Here is an 18581-nt window from a genome sequence, read left to right as displayed (position 1 = left end):
GTGACTAGAAGTTTCATCATTTGATTATCTGAAACTCTTGTTTTCTCATTTAATTGATAAACCAGAGCGATCCCGCAAATTGCTTTTGAGTTCATCCGTAGGTGTAGCAAATGCGCAGACGGGGCGTTGCATTCCCACTGTCGATCACAATAGCAATAAGTAAGGAGGAGGGGGTTACCTGCATCTTACCATAACACTCTAACTAGACAATGTCATATTGTCACTCGACCTTTATGTTTATAAGATTGTTTAATAGTCATCACATCAGACAAAACAATAGAGAAATTTGCAAGTTTTAAATTCCGTTTTAGTTTAGCTCTAAAATCATGGTAGCTTAGTTCTTAGCTTAAAACAAAACTAATTTAAAGTAATTCATCTTACCAACGGATTATAACCATTCGTTGCTTTATATGCGCCGCAACACGACTACTTTCCGTCATTTGCCAATTGATTTACTGTCATATTATTAAATTTGTGTATTACATTTAATATTAATTTCAAACCATGTTTCCATCGCTGTTGTTAATGTTCATTACTTTGAAACATTACAATTACCAATATAATAATAATAACAGTCAAATGCAATTCGTATCGCCGTAAGAATATCACTGTTTGAGAAGAGCGCCCTTAATTTGTCAGAGCTTCATAGTATCGACTGTAATTAGCAATTGAGATTCAATGGAGCTCTCCAGCCACGCCCAGAATAACAAAGGGCGCTATTACTCGACCCTATCTAGTTCCTCGAAACTTGCACTGACTTGCATTGACTGACTGCAGATCATAACAGTACTCTGAGTTGATAATTTATATGATAAACTATTTCTGGAGTAACTATGGACTAAGAGATCTTTTGAAACATATTTTCGAACATTCCAGTTAGACTAACTGTTTTAAGCAATTGTGTTTCATGAAGCACTTTGTTTTTCCTAGGCAAAACTGCACACAAGTGGAACCTTAACTAGACAATCACCAAGCGCATTTCCATACAAGATTCATATTACATACGTTAGGCTAGATATGACAGCGCCCTCGGTCCATAAAATTACATGTCCTCATACACCAGAATGCCTTCACACTTTGCGTGTCATGTCTGTATCAATCATTAGACCATTAAAGAGTCAATGGACATACATGTAAATGCAGTTCTAGCCTTGGAATATACACTACGGTTCTTTTATTGTCCATTGCTGCTCACCTAATATACGCAAGTAACTGATTAAAATAATTAAAGAAAATCATCTCCTAGAAACTTTTCCATAGTGCTATTTAACACGTCAAAAAACTCCAATATGAATGTATTGCAAATTTCCCACTTTCTCAACTGTATTTGAAAGTTAATAGGATTAGCCAGCTACTGCGTTTTTAATATCAAACATTTTGACGACTCGAATAGCTTATTACAGGTCCGTTATGCATTCCATTATAAATATATAAAAAAAATTTAAAAATCGCACAATTTTGGCCGATTCGAAGAGATGAAGCAAAAGTGATCATTGACTACAGATAACATTCGTTATTCCCCCCATTCCCCCTTCTCCCTCCACCACGAAATATATGCCTTTCCTTTCTTCATATCGTACTGTATGTATGTATACATAGACATACAGTACACACAAACAAAGGATGAAGTATATCCAATATGTATTTATTTTTATTATTTAGTAAAATCTGTCTCTATAAAGAGAAGAGAAAACATTTTCCTCTGCGGCTGAAATATTGTCATCAATTTTTAGAATTTTACTGAATACATACATAGACTTCCACAACACATACTGCTAATTTTATTGGAATATTTCAGTACTGTTAAACTGTAAAGGTTAATTTGAAATACACTAAACTGGTTTTTCTCAAACAGAGGACGACCGAATATAAACTTAAAACTTCTAACTCCTACATGGGCTTGATCAGTTTATCTGTTTAATTCTTGTTGAATAGCATATCATTTTACAGGGCATGAATTTTATTTATCTTTCCTGTTGACGTAATCTACTCTGGATATCACATTGCTTCTCTTTCTACGCATGACTACAAATTCTACAACCACTGAATGCTTGGACCACGTGTATGTATGACTTTGTGACAGGCAACAATTGATAAAAAGTTTTCATCATTCTCAGCAGTCATTGATGAGAACAGCAGACACAAGTCGATATCACGATTACACAAATAAAAAGATGAAAAGAAAGTCAGTGTCGGCATTTAAATTCAAGGCAACTTTTTAGTAAGACCAACTGAAATAAATCTATGAAACCATTCGATCACTGCTGCCACATTCTCATCGATGTTCAGAGGTTTACTGTAAACATACTGTACAATGTATGCTAGGATTGATGAAGTCCTACGTAATTAATTCAATTCATTAAAAGAACACCCTTCCAGCCTTTTTAACATGTTGGTAGTAAGGGTAACTTCACAAAGACACTATAAAAAACATAAATCCTTACACTTGTATAAACTAACATTAATGGGGAGCAATACTGCCTGATTAACTCTTCACATACTTTTAGTTTACATATTTACGCCAACAATAATGACATTTATCATGGTATTCCTTTACGACTTTACATTGAATAATAAAAACAAACTCCCCGCCCTTTTCCCCTAATCCGCCCTTATCCTCCATATTGGAGGAGAGGGAGGCAGACAGTCAGCTGTTTACGACGTCATACATGAACCTGAGTAGTTCCTGAAAATGCGTTGCCAACTTAAAACATATTTACATAGTTCATTTTTACACAACTTGTAAATAATGTTTACATAGTTTTTAACACAACTTGTTAGACTTTAGAATATTTATTAAAACAATGTTAAACACCTTCAAACTTCAAGTAAATGTAAAATATTTAACCAACTTTGAATGATAGATGCATACGTACGCTAAATGTCGTTTATAAATATATCTTCGTAAATTGGTATTTTCCAAGATGACTGTCAACACAGACGCACAGTGATTGTTATTGTTTGCTTCCAAATTCTAAACAACGTCTCAACCACTGTCTTCTGAAATTACTATTTTTGTCGCACCTTATGTCAGGGTGATGGAGTAAATTCTACGCAATAGTCATCTGGGGTAATGTGGGCCTCAGTCATGTTGAATTGCTCGAATGAACGATACTTTTCATCGACCAAGTGATGATCGCAGTCACAGTATGTCGAGTAGTGTTACTATGACTAAGTTATATAGTAACTATACTTGTTACTCGAACTACGATTGTGGACATTGGACGATACACTATTTAGGCATAGGCTACATGTCGCCTGTACACATTACTCAAAATCGCACGCAAGATGGCTACATGGTGACTTAAGTTATTTTTCTTTAGATTTCTGGATAATAAAGTCCAGTTCAACTCGGCTGTTGTAATAATTGTAAAATTAGTGATAGTTTAGTAGTTTCAGCATATACCGTACGCGAGCGTTGTTTTGTGTGACGCGGTTCTACGAGAGAATCTGCATAGCGGCAAGTCTAACTCCGCCGAGGTGCATGTGTGACGGCATGCATACGTTGCATCCTGGGTAATTTCATAAAAACATGGCAACTTGCAGAGAGCTTGGGTGGGATTTAAAAAAAAAAGAAAACTCGTGTTTCCCTAGATATGGAGGTTTGATACTGTTAACGGTATCCTAAGGCTTGATTGTAGATATATATTTGGATTGTTGGCACTTAAGGGGCTTTACAGCAGTCTCCTTAACATCTTTTAACTGTTCATAGTAAGCAACATGAGACGAAATTCAGTTAATTGAAAGTAGTACGTTAGGATTCAAACTTACGGAAGTACTTATAGGTGAAAGGTTAATAAGCTGAGTGTAATATATATAATGCGATACAATTTGTGTTATCGAAAGAAATATTTTGAGTTGGTTGAGATTGTATATGAATATAATATAACTAATGTGACCATTAAAGCAACATCGCATTTCGTCTATACAATTTACGCTATCAAAATGGACTAATAGTAATTGTCATCATTTTTACTCTTTAAGGGACCATAGAAAACCTGTTAGCTTATGCTTTCATTTACGTGATCATGCAGGTTATAACAAATAGTATAAATGTAAATGGTTAATCAGCTCTTCGGTGACACGTGTCAACAACCACGTCATAGTACGCAGGGTAAGCTCAGAAAGTGGTTTAACTGGTTCACTGCCAGAAAGTTTACTTCATTCCTTCTTGAGATTTGTGATCGTTAAGACCAGAGAAAATCGTCACGATGAAGTTCATCCTAACATTTTGTGTTTTTGGACTCTTCTCTCAACTTCCAACTTTTCAGGCAGAAAACGTAAGTTTCTTTTATCTTTTATCAAATTCAAGTTGAAGTTGAATATTTAATTGTGATAAATGATTTTCTAACTGAATAATTTCTAAACTAATTATGATTTTCAGTTTATCTTTCCCATGCTGTTTGAGTTTATTGTGGGTGTTCCATTGATGTATTTGTCTGTTTTTAATGATATCATAAATAAGGATGGGTTTGAAAAGGGTTTCAAATATCAGTTATTTTCGTAAAACAACGATAAGAATTCCTTTTACTCTTACGAATACAATAAGCAATTTAAAACTGACAATGACTTGCCGATTTATCGTGGAAAACGAACACGTTTCAAAAGGGTATTTAATTATATCGTCCAACATAGCAAATAAAACTATAAAATTATCGATAAAATAAAAAATTGATTTTCATAGGTAAGGATATAACTGTGGATTCCTTAACAAAGAATAACTTGGAATTTTCATTTTAGCTATCGTTAACTTGCTTCCAAGCAAGTACTACAATACTATAGTACAAACATAGTTCGAACATCCATTTTTGGCAATTCAAATATATATTTAAAAAATACATGAAGGAACAGTTTAAACAAATGAGAAGAATCACTCATTGCCTAAATCTATGTAGTTTTGAATATAAACGTCAAAGGTACGCCGTATTACTTCAAAAGGAAAACTGAACAATTTGTTATGAATGAGACTGTTTAAAATAGCATATTAGGGTAAAGGCTAAATAACATTGTTGCATCGTATGTAGTAATAAAGGCCTGTAAAATATCTCTCAAATAAATATGTATTTCCAGATATATTAGATTAGATTAGGATTTGTATTAGAGATTCTAATGGAGGTACGCTGCTAGTTTATGTAAAGGAATTATATTTATATAAACTAGTCAAAAAGGATTTATCTTTGGAATCATTTGAAAAAATGTAGAAGGCAGTGGGGAATCCATTACAATTTTTGAACAATATAGAAAGCGAATATCACACTTGATGATAAAATGATGTCTAGATCAGTGCGTTGAAGTTTTCCAATTTCTCAAACACAACATTGATTAATATGATGCATTCCATATTGCATTTAGTATTGTAATAATTTGTATCGGTGCTATAAGTTTTTGAGGGAGTTTTAATAAGTCTTATATATTATTATTAACACAAACATAATATGTGCCAAAAGGTCAAAATGGTACAATTTACTAAGCAAAAAGAACCTCGAAGGAAGAAACGGCGAGAGCACCCACCGTACTTTGTTCTATTTAACATAAATCACTTAACTTTCTAAAAATTCTAAATTATGTTGCAAGTTGAAGCTGGGCAATTCATTCAGCCTATACTGAAAAAAATGGTAAAAATAAACAAGATGACAACACGAAATGGCTCAGAGATACGAAAGCGACTCTTTTTAACTAGGATAATTAAAAAGTGAAACTCAATTCGTAATATTTTCATCAATCCTTAATTTTATATTAAACGATATAAATTCAAGTTAACACTGCTATAGTCGTATTTCCCTTATACTACACAAACACAACATGACCATTAATATGAGATATATTTATGAAATCGTGGACGTCCAAAACGAATCAAATTACTTTCTCACTTCATGTTTCGAACATTCAAGCGCCACATATGATTGTTTTATCTAGGTTATTCAGTAAAAGGGCGGGAAACAGGACAACAATAGCGTTGAGTGTGTAACTTGTTTCTTCAGTCATTCTGTCATCTTAACAGTTTCAAAAATAATTTAAAATAAGTTTGTCTTCAAACATCCATGCCAAGAAGTAAACACAACAACAACACAGTATCGAATAGAAACACGTTTTGTTTTCATTAAAATATGTCACGGCTTAACGAAAGTTCTATGTACGTTATAAACTGAATAATTTTACTGAGTTGGAATAGTGTCTCTTGATTTCCCGAAATGTTTCCTACAAAGAAGCTAATATCTGAGTAAAAGAGAAAGATCTTAATACGAATATTACAGAAACCGTGTCATACGAGTGAGGTCAAAGTAAATGCCTCTATATTAGTGAAATGATTAAGATGACCTAATGGTGATATAGTTGATGATCTCTGTTTTCACTTCATTGGACTTTAACCAAAGATTAGCAACAACTTAAAATGCTTTGGAACTGAATTGATCTCGGCGGTAAGTACCCTTTACAAACGAGTCCCTCCCGCTATCGGAATGTCCTTTTAGTGACTTTGTTGAATATATATTTCAATTTTTATATCTCCATTTTAGAATGTTGAACGGGAAAATTCTGGGAGGAACAAAAGAAGCACTGGAGGTAAGAAACATTTATCATTCTTATTAATGTCTTTCGTCAAGGAACTTTAACATGAATCTTTTACAAAACAAAATACATATTCTAAAGAAGGACATTACAAGTATGAATGTAATTTTCTTTTATTTTTTTCATTTTTTCAATTGAGAGGTACCCATCGATATATATGATTCATCTGACGTAATTCGTCATTTAAATCATTGTTTTTGATACACAATTATTGTGATTTCTGTTTCTTTTTTTTACATAAATTTGTTTTATATGTTGTAATACTTCCGTTTCGTGATGTGGTAAATAAATATGCACCAATACCTACTACATTATATCATCATCGACTGGTTAATATGTTTTAAATACTTTCTTCACATAAAGATGTATTGTGGATTATTTAATTTGGTTACACAAAAATACTGTAAAACAAAACTTAACCTGCTTTTAAAGCTGGCTGGAAACAACTTATAATTAAAAACTGAGAGCCTTTTGACGTTTCTCGCGACGAAGACCAACATTTGTCGATTAATCTTAAACTAGCAAAGCTACTAGAATCGATCGGTATTTTTAAAATGAGTTAACTGCATTTAAAATTTCGATACGAATTTAAGTTAATTTACATTTTCAATTTGCGCTTGATGCCTTTAGTAACTTATTATTATAGAGACTACCATCGGTAAATATAAACATATATATAGTATTCATCTCACTTAATATTCAATTCCGGTTGTAAAAAATATCATCATCAGTATCATCAGTATTACAGAAACGTAATTAATCAGTCTTATTAATGATCTTAATTGACAATAATGGTGATTTCTGCTTTAGTAGTCTCCACATGTTTGTGGTTAATATGCATTAATACTTAAGTTTCTTGATGTGGTAATTATATAAAAACTAAGACCTGCCACCGTTAATTCTTTCTTCACAGAAATGCGTACTTTGGATTTTGTAATATTGTTAAATAAAACAAAAATCCAATAATCGAAAAGCAACACGCTTTAATCTTTGGCTGAAAAGTACTAACAATTATGATTTTTTTTAAGGTTTGTCGCGGCGGTGAAAAGGAAGCCAACATTTGTCGTTTTAAATTAAACAGAAATAGTTACCAGAACTGATCAGGATTTTTGTATGATTCTGTTACTTCATTTAAGATTATTCTGTATATTTGTTGTTTCTTTTTACCATTTTACAATGTGTACTTCCATGGTGTTCTTTCAAGCAGAGAAATGTATAGAAAATTTATGTTTACTATTTTGACAAACATTTTCTTCTGCAAACCGTAATTTTCACCTTAATCGAGAGTCAGGTAAACGGGACATCGAGTTCGGTAGTTCACTTAAAAAGTTTTTCTTTCATTTCTACAGACTCTTCCTACTTTTTCTACCAAGAGCCAGAATATCCTCGAGATTGTCAAGAAGTTTACGACCAATGTGAAGGGAGTCCCTCTGAATCTGGAGTTTATCTAATTAAGCCAGATGGAGCCAATGAACCTTTTCAAGTTTACTGTAATAACTCAATTGACGGAGGAGGTTGGACGGTAAGAACATAACATCATATTACCCTTAATTAATTTCTATTCAGCGTGCTTATGTAGTATGTTGATATTTTATATTTCATTGGTTCAGTAAAAAAAAAATTCTTTACAAAGATTATGTGTGTTACAGTCGATGATTCGTTCGACAAGACATGCATTCTTTATTATTTTCTTTTCAATTTGATTTAAAAAGGTTACTTATTGTCAAATTCACCATAGTAGATATGTATTTCTACTAACGCTTAACATAACTTCCCGAGTAAACATTAATATTCCTAAGTATGATTGTTTTCTCTTTCAGCGAGAGAATTTTTCGGTACCTCAAAATGTTGCTATAGCCATATTACTGTTCGCAATATGGGCAAAAATGATATGATACCAATGTATTCCATTAAATAAGAAGAATCTAACTAGTGCACAGGCTACCGTATCTGTTCGACGTAAGACGAAACATAAAACACTAACCCATGATACAACATACCCATCAAAGGTACATCGTACAAATTGTTCATTATTTTCAAACCAAATATGACATGTTTTTGTTTTGAAACTAAACCAGGTCTTCCAACGCCGGGTCGACGGTTCCGTAGAATTTTACAGAGACTGGGATGATTACCGAGATGGCTTTGGTTTCCTCAATAAGGAATTTTGGCTTGGCAACGATAAAATATCACTCTTAACTAACCAAAAGGATTACATGCTTCGAATTGATTTAAACAACGTGAATGGAGATCCCTATTTTGCGAAGTACGACCTGTTTAGGATCAGCGATGAAAAGACTAAGTATCGTTTAGTTGGCCTTGGAGAATACGATAGCTCCAGCACTACGGGTACGTATATCTAATATGTCATGTGTTTGCTCTTTGTATTTCCCTGCTGTTCTGAGGCATAACCCTCATTTAGAAGTTAAACATCAGCAGTATATAATATATGGTTAATGCAGTGTTTCTATAAATACGATACATATAGATCAATACGCAATTACAAGTAATAAACACTTGGCATATTGGTAAAATTGTGACATTTGGCAACGTGCAACCCACATGCAGTATTACTACTATTATTCCTGAATGTGTTCCAACAAAAAGGTAGTTAACTCTGCATAGGCAGATGACAAGATTTATAGTTACTTGAAAAATCGATCTAAGATATGATTATAAAACTAGAATATTCTTCGTCAAATTCATTTCCCGTGTGATTTTCTTTCTTTTCTTTTTTGTACAATCTGAGTGTCAACCAGTAGAAGTAGAGATATAGGGAAGTGGAATATTATTCCAAAATATGACACGATGGGCCCCAGAAATGAACTCACAAAAAGTAAACTTGACAGCGAGTCTTGTTTTAAATAAATTTCATCCCATCACTGACCCTCTCCTATTTCGTACCCTGCTCTCATATAGTCATAGCAATAAGGCCCTTTAAGAAAGTTTAAAAAAAAACACAAAACAAAACAAAATAAGAAAAACGTGTACATATATATATGTACAATATATATATATATATATTTATGTATATGTATATATATATATATATATATATATATATATATATATATAAATGAAACTACCGATGACAACAGAAACATATGGTTGAAAGCTTTGTCATTAAATTTAACAGTAATTACATCAACAGTTATCAATATATTAATAGCTGAAATTGTTAGGGACTTGTTATAGTAAATGAATTTGATGGAAACAAGTGTGATGTCATAGTTTTACTGTACACTAAACAAAACATACCAACAAGTTTTGCTTGATTTTTCACCCTATCGTATATAACTTACCTTGGGGGTATGCAAAGTCAATACAAGTTGATCAAAGAATGGGGATTTACTGAAAATCAGACATTAATGACAGCTGTGATATCACATCTGATTACCACAGGTACTTTTTGGAGAACAACAATGTTACTATCAACATATCGTTTTAGAAGAATTCTTTCATATTATATTGTATAGCTTGTTCATTATCTCTAACAATTGTATCCAAAAAAAGTCATAATAATGCATCCAGTTTTTAAGTCAAACGTGTAAACAAATTATAATCTACTTCATCTCGTATTTTTGTTTTCCTTTCGCAGCATACGACAGGATGGCGTATCACAGGAACCAGACATTTACGACGTTCAATCGCGACAATGATCGTCACTCTAGTTATAACTTGGCCCAGTATTGTCACGGAGCGTGGTGGTACGGTAGTTATTGTTATTGTTATTATTGTTCTAGCCTGAACGGATTGTACACATCCGGCAGTACTTATTACAAGAGTATCTTCTGGTATAATCTTCCAGGGAGTAGTAGCAACATAAAATACGCTGAAATGAAGATACGTCCAGTGTAATACATCGACCGTTCACAGCAACTAGAATGATCACTAAACATTGTATCATCGTCATATACGCTAGACTTGTGAAATATCCGACTATTAACGTAACAACAAATCCTTTTAATTTTGATAACATTGAATGATGAATATTAAAGGAAGATGAATACAATTATTTCCAGACTCGTCCATCTTAAAGTTTTTTTTTTCATTATGAAACCATTGTGGCTTTGTCGTGCGTTTTTTTATTTAAATTGAATTGTTTTCTTTACCAAAATGAGATCGACAGTAATCGAGAATAACGCATAATATAGAAGCTACAAAACCAAAAACCTTTATCCACAATGACTCCATTTTACAGGTTTTGCCTCGAAGCAATATTTCACTCCTCAACCTCTCAAATCTAATGTTCAAGAAAAATAATATTAAAACTCGAATGCATGCACAATAAAGGCATAATTAGAAATAATAGGCATCATAGATCACGACACGTAATCTTGCAGTAAACCATAATCAGCTAAGGCATGATGATCGCCTTAACGACCACAATCATCCGACAGGGTTAATATTTAATAGGAGCGTCAAAATGCATTAATCGATACATATGATTGAAACTTTGGGGAAACTAACTTAGGCAAAATTAAACCAATTTCCACCTACTTTCGAAGAAAAGCGTATAAACACAGCACGTCCTCGGAAAAGTATTGTTGAAACATTTACAAGGCTGTAGTGCAATCGGGTACGTGAATGAGGAAATTATGTGAGTTAACAATAATATTTGCAGTAGACATGAGTTTCTTTCTATAACTGAGTCTTACAACAGCAAAAGAGTGACTCCGTAACTTTTGCGAGGAGGCTGAAGAATCGATATGAGTTTTGAACTGGGTTTCCAATCCCAAGCCAGGTTGTTGCTTTCGACTACCAAAGGACGCTTGCAAATGAATCCATCAAGATTTCGAGCTTTTAAAAGTGACATGTTCGCATTGTAGTTATGATGGCTAGTATTGCAAATAATCGCATTTCACCAAGTTAAAGAAATTTACAAAAACCAAAGCCTCCCATGACGATTGGAGTACAATTCTTCTGATGTTGGCAATGTTAGTGGTTTATTTGATCCCCCCCCCCCCGCCCTCATCCCCCGCCTTTGGCAGAGAGAATATTACACAAATTACTATTGTGCATATATGTTTAACATGTATCTGCAGTACAACATTGGCAGTTGTTTCAAAAGTTTCGAAAGCAACATTTTAAATCTAAGCACCGTTCTTTTTACCAAATTTCTCACCGGACCGCAGCCCTGCGCAATTTCACTTATTGGTCTCACCCCCCCCTTCACCCCAGCCACCACGACTCAGTACAATGAAAAAAAGTGTGGGGCCCGTCCTGTAGCCATGCACAAATTCGAGTTACTTGTTTTGGAGTCAGCGATAGAATGTTACGATAGATCTAATTAACGTTATAGTGCACAATTACTCACAAGCAATACAGTTCCGTACATGCCAGGAATATTTTCTTACTTTCTCATGTAGTCCTATAGATGACATCGATTTATCATTAAAACTCAATCGACTCGATAAGGCAGTCCAACATTCTTTCCTGTACTCGCCAATTTTCAACGTAATCCACAACGTATACACCAAAATATCTTTTAAAGTAAGATATTGTTCTATCACCGTGTGAACTTATTAACATATTCTATTCTAAAGTATTCAATTCGTCCCGATACATAATATTGGTACCATGATCACAGACAAAAACACAAGAGGATGTTGTTATGTTTGAATTGAAACAACATATAAAGTTAAATAAGAAAGCATAATGCTTTTATGACTATGCTGAACTCAAAATATGTACCATGAGTTGCAAACATCTCATTAATCAACTTATATCACTAAAGAGGATGAATACTTATTTAAATCTGCTTTCTTGTCCTTAAAACAACGTGTAAGATCCTTCACCGAGCACCGACTCTTGAAATTGCTAATTAAACATCACAAAAAGCTAATAAAAATGTAATGTTTACCTCATTGATACAAAAAACAGTAATTGCACAATTTTAAGCACTGAATGCTCATCTACAGAGATTCAAATGAGTATCGAAGAGTCTTTCGTTTTCTTAATTACATTTGCATCGCCTTGAGGTTTTGTACTGTTTGTGAAGAGCGCCCTCCAATGAACTTTCAAGACCTGCTAGAGGATAGATAGAAGATTTCAACTGGCATATCCTACCCACCACATGATAGCTGACATCTTTGTCTGCCATGGCACTTGCAAATTTTCATATCATGACCGTTTAGATTATGAGCTAGAAGAGGAGCAACTGTAGCAAACTGAGACCAACCCTTCCGTCTGCTCGCTCGGAGTATCATCAACACTTAACCAAGAATTTCTAAAATGGTTTATATCACCTTCAATCCTCCCTATTTTTAATTATGCTCTTTCACATAAAGAAAAATGAGCTATTCTCACAGTGGACGAATTTTACGGTAGACATTACGGCAGACCATTTCATGTGATTAATGTAAGCTTTAAAAACAATGTCTTGGCAGCTAAATTTCCAACATTGAGTGGAATCTCTTATTATTAACTAATAACTTTTATTTGGTCAAAACAGTCAGATGATCTAGTGTAGTCTTAGTTTGGCAACGGACTCTTGATCAGTTTGTACTGTTGATTAGAGGCAACTATTACTCAGTATAAACTGAAGTATATTATAACACCGTAACACATGTTAGACTTGTCAGCAGATGCTACTGTGCAAAACTTACTAACTGACGTTTTAAAGATGGTTCAACATGCAGATTTTGAGCGATTTGCACTTAAGTGTCATCCACTTACTGTTAAAATGTGGAGGAAATTATTAGCAAAACCTTTAAAGTAGTCTGGTTATCCAGTTAATATTTATGCATAGGATTGTGTGTTTAGTATTTTCTGTTTGTAAGTCCTCATTAGCAACTAGTCATAAATGTAAGACATGTTAATAAATTATAACACAATTCAGTTTTAACTGATTAACAGGTACTCACCTTTACCAGTTTTAACTGATAAAGCAAGCAGAATCGAGAAAAAATATACTTCAAGTCAATCTCACTATCGTTAAAGGATCGCTTTAGGCAGAATCTAATTCGTAATACCTTATTCACCAGGAGAAAAGAGTGTTCCCGGTGTTTCCATAGTTAGCCGGTTTTCAAAATATTCGCCTTTAAAGGAATAGTAGATTGTTTGGAATGCGCCTTTTGATAGAAAATTGTAACTGTTACAGCATCATTTTATAAATTATAAGTACTTAACCAACATATGTTCTTTATTACCTCATATAAACAGCAGCGTATCCGTAAATGATATACAACATGATTTGTTGGACACACACAAAATACAAAAAAACCAGATACACCGTAAACCAGCTATATATGGGAGCCCTTAAAATTGTAACAGTTAGTTTTTCTATTGTGTTTAATGTTGCATCTGAGCAACTGACATAATGGTCTGCATGCTAGACTAAGTAGTAGAGACATTTTAATTTATAAACCTAGATGTTTGAGAGCCCTCTTTCATATACCAAAGAAAAAGCAAAGAAACAATGTTCGAAGTGGGTGACTCTATTAACGGTATAATGTTACAGTTCAGATTAAGTTGGTGCCTCAGCATGTTCGTGATAAAAGTAATAAACAAAGGTTTAACACACTGACGATAAATGTGTCGTTCTTGAATAATTTGTTTTCCTATATTTTGAATTCGAAAGTGCGCCTGCTTCTTTCATGCGCACCTGACATACGTAGTATACATATATAACATGTAAAATAATCCTATAATCCATGATCAGACATATCAGACGGCATTGCGCTATGAGACACGGGGCGTTTTTATTACTATTTAGTGTTAAGTTAGGTAAATTATATAATATAAACGTACGCTGAAACTTGAAAAGTACCATCGCATGTGCGAATTCTGTTTTGGCAAAAAAGTTACTTTCAGTATTTTTATTTTCTTCACGTGCTTGTGGAGATGCTTATCAGATCCCATAGTCTTTTTTACAGTTTGATTCGCATTGTAATTTAGTTTATAGTAAAATGGTTAGTCAACTCTTCGGTGATACGTTTTAACAACCACGTCAAGCTTTTCATGATATGCTTAGAAAGTGGTTGAACTGGTTCGCTGCCAGAAAGTTTACTTGATTCCTTCTTGAGATTTGTGATCGTTAAGACCAGAAAAAAATCGTCAAGATGCAGTTCATCCTAACATTTTGTATTTTGGGACTTTTCTCTCAACTTCCAACTTTTCATGCAGAAAACGTAAGTTTTGTTTATCTTTTATCAACTTCAAGTTGTACTTGTATTTTAAAGTGTGATAAGAGATTTCTAATTCAATAGTTTTCGAACTTTTAATATTAATGTGCCAGTTTTCTTTACAATGCTCATATCTTGTGTTTAAATGATGTATTTTCTATCTTTGCAATCTTGTTCTTTTGTACTCGATCTACCTATGTAATAACATTATATTCTAGAGTGCTCATATTGAACTCTCTCCTTTACGCAATAGCAAAATCTGAAATTTCACTTAATATCATAAAATAGAGATTGATTTGGAAAAGGGTAAACGACGATAAGAATTTCGATCTTTATGACTTTAATAAACAATTTAAGATTCACAACGATTTGACTCTCAAACGGGTGCAATTATACCTTCAATTTAGCAAATAAACCTCAATCGACAACGGAAATAAATTAAAATAATTATCATATGTCAGGAACTAACTTTGGATTCCTTAACAAAGTATCAATTGAAATTATGCCTTTTAGCCAATGTAGTAAGGTTCCAAGCCAGTACTTTAATGCTACAGCACAATCAAATCTCGAAATTCACTTTTCTGCAATTCAAATATTTAAAAAAAAAAGAGTAGATATGAAGGAAGGTGACTTGCTATATACTACTTAACGTACAATAATAACTTAGTGCCTTGAAACAACAAAAAAGGAACTAGGTGAGGATAACAATTTTCCTCATTTGACGGATTAGGTAAGTTAGATAAAATGGTGCAAAGATGACTTACATCATAAATACTCAAAAATCATAAAAAAAAACTTAAGCTGCTGGAAATATTCAAACGACTATTTTCTTTACATCAAGGAAATATTATCCTATAATTTCAAATGTCTAATGATTATTCCTTTAATTAAAACTAAGAAGTCAAGAAGACAGTGAAGGGGCCATTACACTTGATTTACCAACGCAGAAAGCAGATATGATACGTGATAATAAAAAAATGTTGCTAAGTAACCAGAACCCTGCACGGAAAGAGGCGAGAATACCTACTCTATTAATTTTATGTTAGGAATATTACGATAAATCGCTAAGCGTTCTGACAAGTGTAAAATATATTTCAAGTTTAAGGTGGGCAATTCATTGAACTTGTGCTTCCAAAAATTTGCAAAAAAGGTACTAGGATCATTCAAAACTCCTTTTCATGTTTGAAAGTCAACTCGTAATATTTTCATAAATCCAAAAATATGTTATTAAACTGTAGTTCATTCAACAAAGCACCATTACAGTCTATCCGTTTTACTAACCAAAAACATATCCGTATTTTTTTATTTTATTTTTCTTGAGACTTCTCAGCGTCCAGAAAAAAATATGTGTACTTTTCTCAGTTTCGAGCTACAAATTTCATTTAATCTCAAAATGCTGATGGTTCCATATTATTATTTTCTCCTACGGGAAAGAAACATATTTGCTTACTTCCTTACTTCAATGTCGCGAAAACTCAGACGTGTTTTATATAAGCTATATAATATAATAAGTTTTTATGAGTAAAATCCTATATTGCGTGTCATGTTTTCCTGTAAATGGCGGGAAGCATGGCAAGTTAGGCATTGAATATGGAGCTAGTTTATTCAGTTATTCTGTTATCTGAATAGCTAAAATTTATGAAAAATGTTTGTCGTCCAACAACCACAACCATGCCAAGAAGTAAATACACATCGACCACATCATCGAACCAGAACCACATTTTGTTTTCATTACAATAGCTCACGACTTAAAGTAAGTTCTTAACACACATGATAGAATGTATAGTTCAACAGTGTTGGAATAGAGTGTTGTTAAAGGGTTCCTTGATTTCCCGTATTGTTTCCTACAAAGGAGCTGATATCTAAGTAAAACAGAGAGACAAAATGAAATAAAACTGTTAGCAAACTGCTTATCCACTAGAGAGCCTGTGTAATAGAATGTGTAAAAGTAAGTTGGCCTGACGTTTCGATCCTAGCAGGATCTTCTTCAGAGGCTAAATGACAAGTTACAGTAACAGAGGGGACAAAAACACGCACAGAATACAGACAGGTTAATGAGCACGGTGAACACAATGAGATGGATGAAAGGGGATTATAAGTAGAAAGCAACAGGAGAAGAGGAGAGGAAGGAGATAAACTGTGGAGGGACAAAGAGAGGATTAAAGGCACAGGGTAAGGAATAAACTGGAGAGGGACAAAGACAGAAAGGTGTGAAGAAAAATGGAGGGGAAGAGAGCTGTGAGAGGAAGAGTGAAAGGGGGGAGGGAGAAAGGGGAGAAGGAGTAGGGAACAGAGGAAAGTTAGTCATGTCCTTCCTGAATGTTCAGCCCATGAGGTTGAATGGTACGAAGGCGTTGCATCCAGAGCCTCTCTCTGCTGATACGTACTAGGTCAGGACGGCTACCTAAGGATTCAATCCCCTGTAGGGACATGTCGTTAATGGTATGGTTGGGAAGGTTAAAATGTTCTCCAACTGGGGTCTCAGTCTTCATGGTGTTGACTGTGGATCTGTGACCATAGAATCGCTTCTTGAGGGTGGTTTTGGTTTCGCCAACATACTGGATGCCGCAAACTCTACAAGAGATCAGATAGATGACATTGGTGGTAGTGCAAGTGATGTGACCCTTAGTCTTGTGTGTGAGTTGCATGCTGTGGCTGGTGATGGAATTGGATTCAACAATGTGGTGGCTGCAGACGATGCATCTCGAAGTACGATCACATTTGAAGGTACCATGCTGAATGGGTGTGGGGTTAGAAGTTAGAGGTGGAACAGCAGCACGTACAAGAAGGTCTCGTAGGTTGCGTGGTCGTCTGTAGGCGATGATGGGTTTTTCAGGGACGGCTCGTTGGAGTCTATCTGAAGTGAGGAGAATGTTGTGGTTGTTAGAGGTGATTTTCTGAAGGGGAGGAAGATTAGGGTGGAAAGTAACAACGAGGGGCAGCTTGTTGTCGCAATCTCGTCCCTTTTTGTCCTTCACTGCCAAAGTAGATGATCTGGAAAGGGAGCGGACTCTCTGAATGGCTTCACGCACCCTTCTGGCACTATGGCCCCTGGCAATAAGGTGTTTTTCCAAAGCATCTGTATGGCGAATGAAAGAGGAATTGTTAGAGCAAATGCGACGAAGACGAAGTGCTTGACTGTAGGCAATTCCAGACTTGCAGTGACGGGGATGGCAGCTTGAAGAATGGAGATACTGGTGTGTGTCTGTGGGCTTGGTGTATAAGTCTGTAGAGAGAGAACCGTGTTCCTTGCGAACAGTCACATCGAGAAAGTTAACCTGTTGGTGAGAGTAATCAGAGGTGAATTTGATGGTGCTGTGGAAAGAATTGATGTGATTGATGAAGGTGAGCAGGCTATCCTCATCACTGGTCCAAATGAAGAAGATGTCATCAATGTAGCGCCACCAGATAAGGGGACGGCAGGGAGCCGTACTGAGCATGCGTTCTTCAAGGCTAGACATAAACAGGCATGCATAGGAAGGAGCCATCCTGGTTCCCATGGCTGTCCCGTGTCTTTGAAGGTAATGCTTGTCCATGAACGTGAAGTTGTTTTTGGTGAGAACCTGTTGCATGAGGGCTTTGATGTCAGAGATGGGTGGACAAGGGTGGACCTTCTTAGACAGGGCTGCACACGTGGCTGCGATACCTTCAGCATGAGGGATGTTAGTGTACAGAGAAGTGACGTCGAAAGTACCGATGATGGCTGTACTGGGGATTTGGTTTAGCCTCTGAAGAAGATCCTGCTAGGATCGAAACGTCAGGCCAACTTACTTTTACACATTCTAAAACAGAGAGATGCAAAAATTGACTTCATTTAATAATGAAATATAAAATCTTATTATGAATAATACAGAAACCTTTTTTTCACCAGCTCTGGGATCAAATTGA

The 18581-nt window shown here is 34.7% G+C and overlaps 1 protein-coding gene across 1 annotated transcript; it reads left to right on the top strand.

The window, feature by feature from the left end:
* Nucleotides 1–7358: 7358 nt before the first annotated feature.
* Nucleotides 7359–10579, top strand: LOC139973905 (fibrinogen-like protein A). The gene is made up of 4 exons (XM_071980790.1): nt 7359–7389; nt 7917–8089; nt 8646–8916; nt 10166–10579. The coding sequence occupies exons 1-4, from the start codon at nt 7359–7361 to the stop codon at nt 10423–10425; spliced, it is 735 nt and encodes a 244-aa protein (XP_071836891.1). The 3' UTR covers nt 10426–10579.
* Nucleotides 10580–18581: the final 8002 nt, after the last annotated feature.

The sequence above is a fragment of the Apostichopus japonicus genome, chromosome 9 (genome assembly GCF_037975245.1).
Source record: "Apostichopus japonicus isolate 1M-3 chromosome 9, ASM3797524v1, whole genome shotgun sequence".
Classification (NCBI taxonomy): Eukaryota; Metazoa; Echinodermata; class Holothuroidea; order Aspidochirotida; family Stichopodidae; genus Apostichopus; species Apostichopus japonicus.
This window is presented reverse-complemented; position numbering and strand designations above follow the sequence as displayed.

Coding starts and splice junctions, on each gene's coding strand:
- LOC139973905 (XM_071980790.1), top strand. CDS start 7,359: ATGGTGATTTCTGCTTTAGTAGTCTCCACAT. Junction 7,390..7,916: donor TGCTTTAGTAGTCTCCACAT/GTTTGTGGTTAA, acceptor TCATTTCTACAG/ACTCTTCCTACTTTTTCTAC. Junction 8,090..8,645: donor TTGACGGAGGAGGTTGGACG/GTAAGAACATAA, acceptor AAACTAAACCAG/GTCTTCCAACGCCGGGTCGA.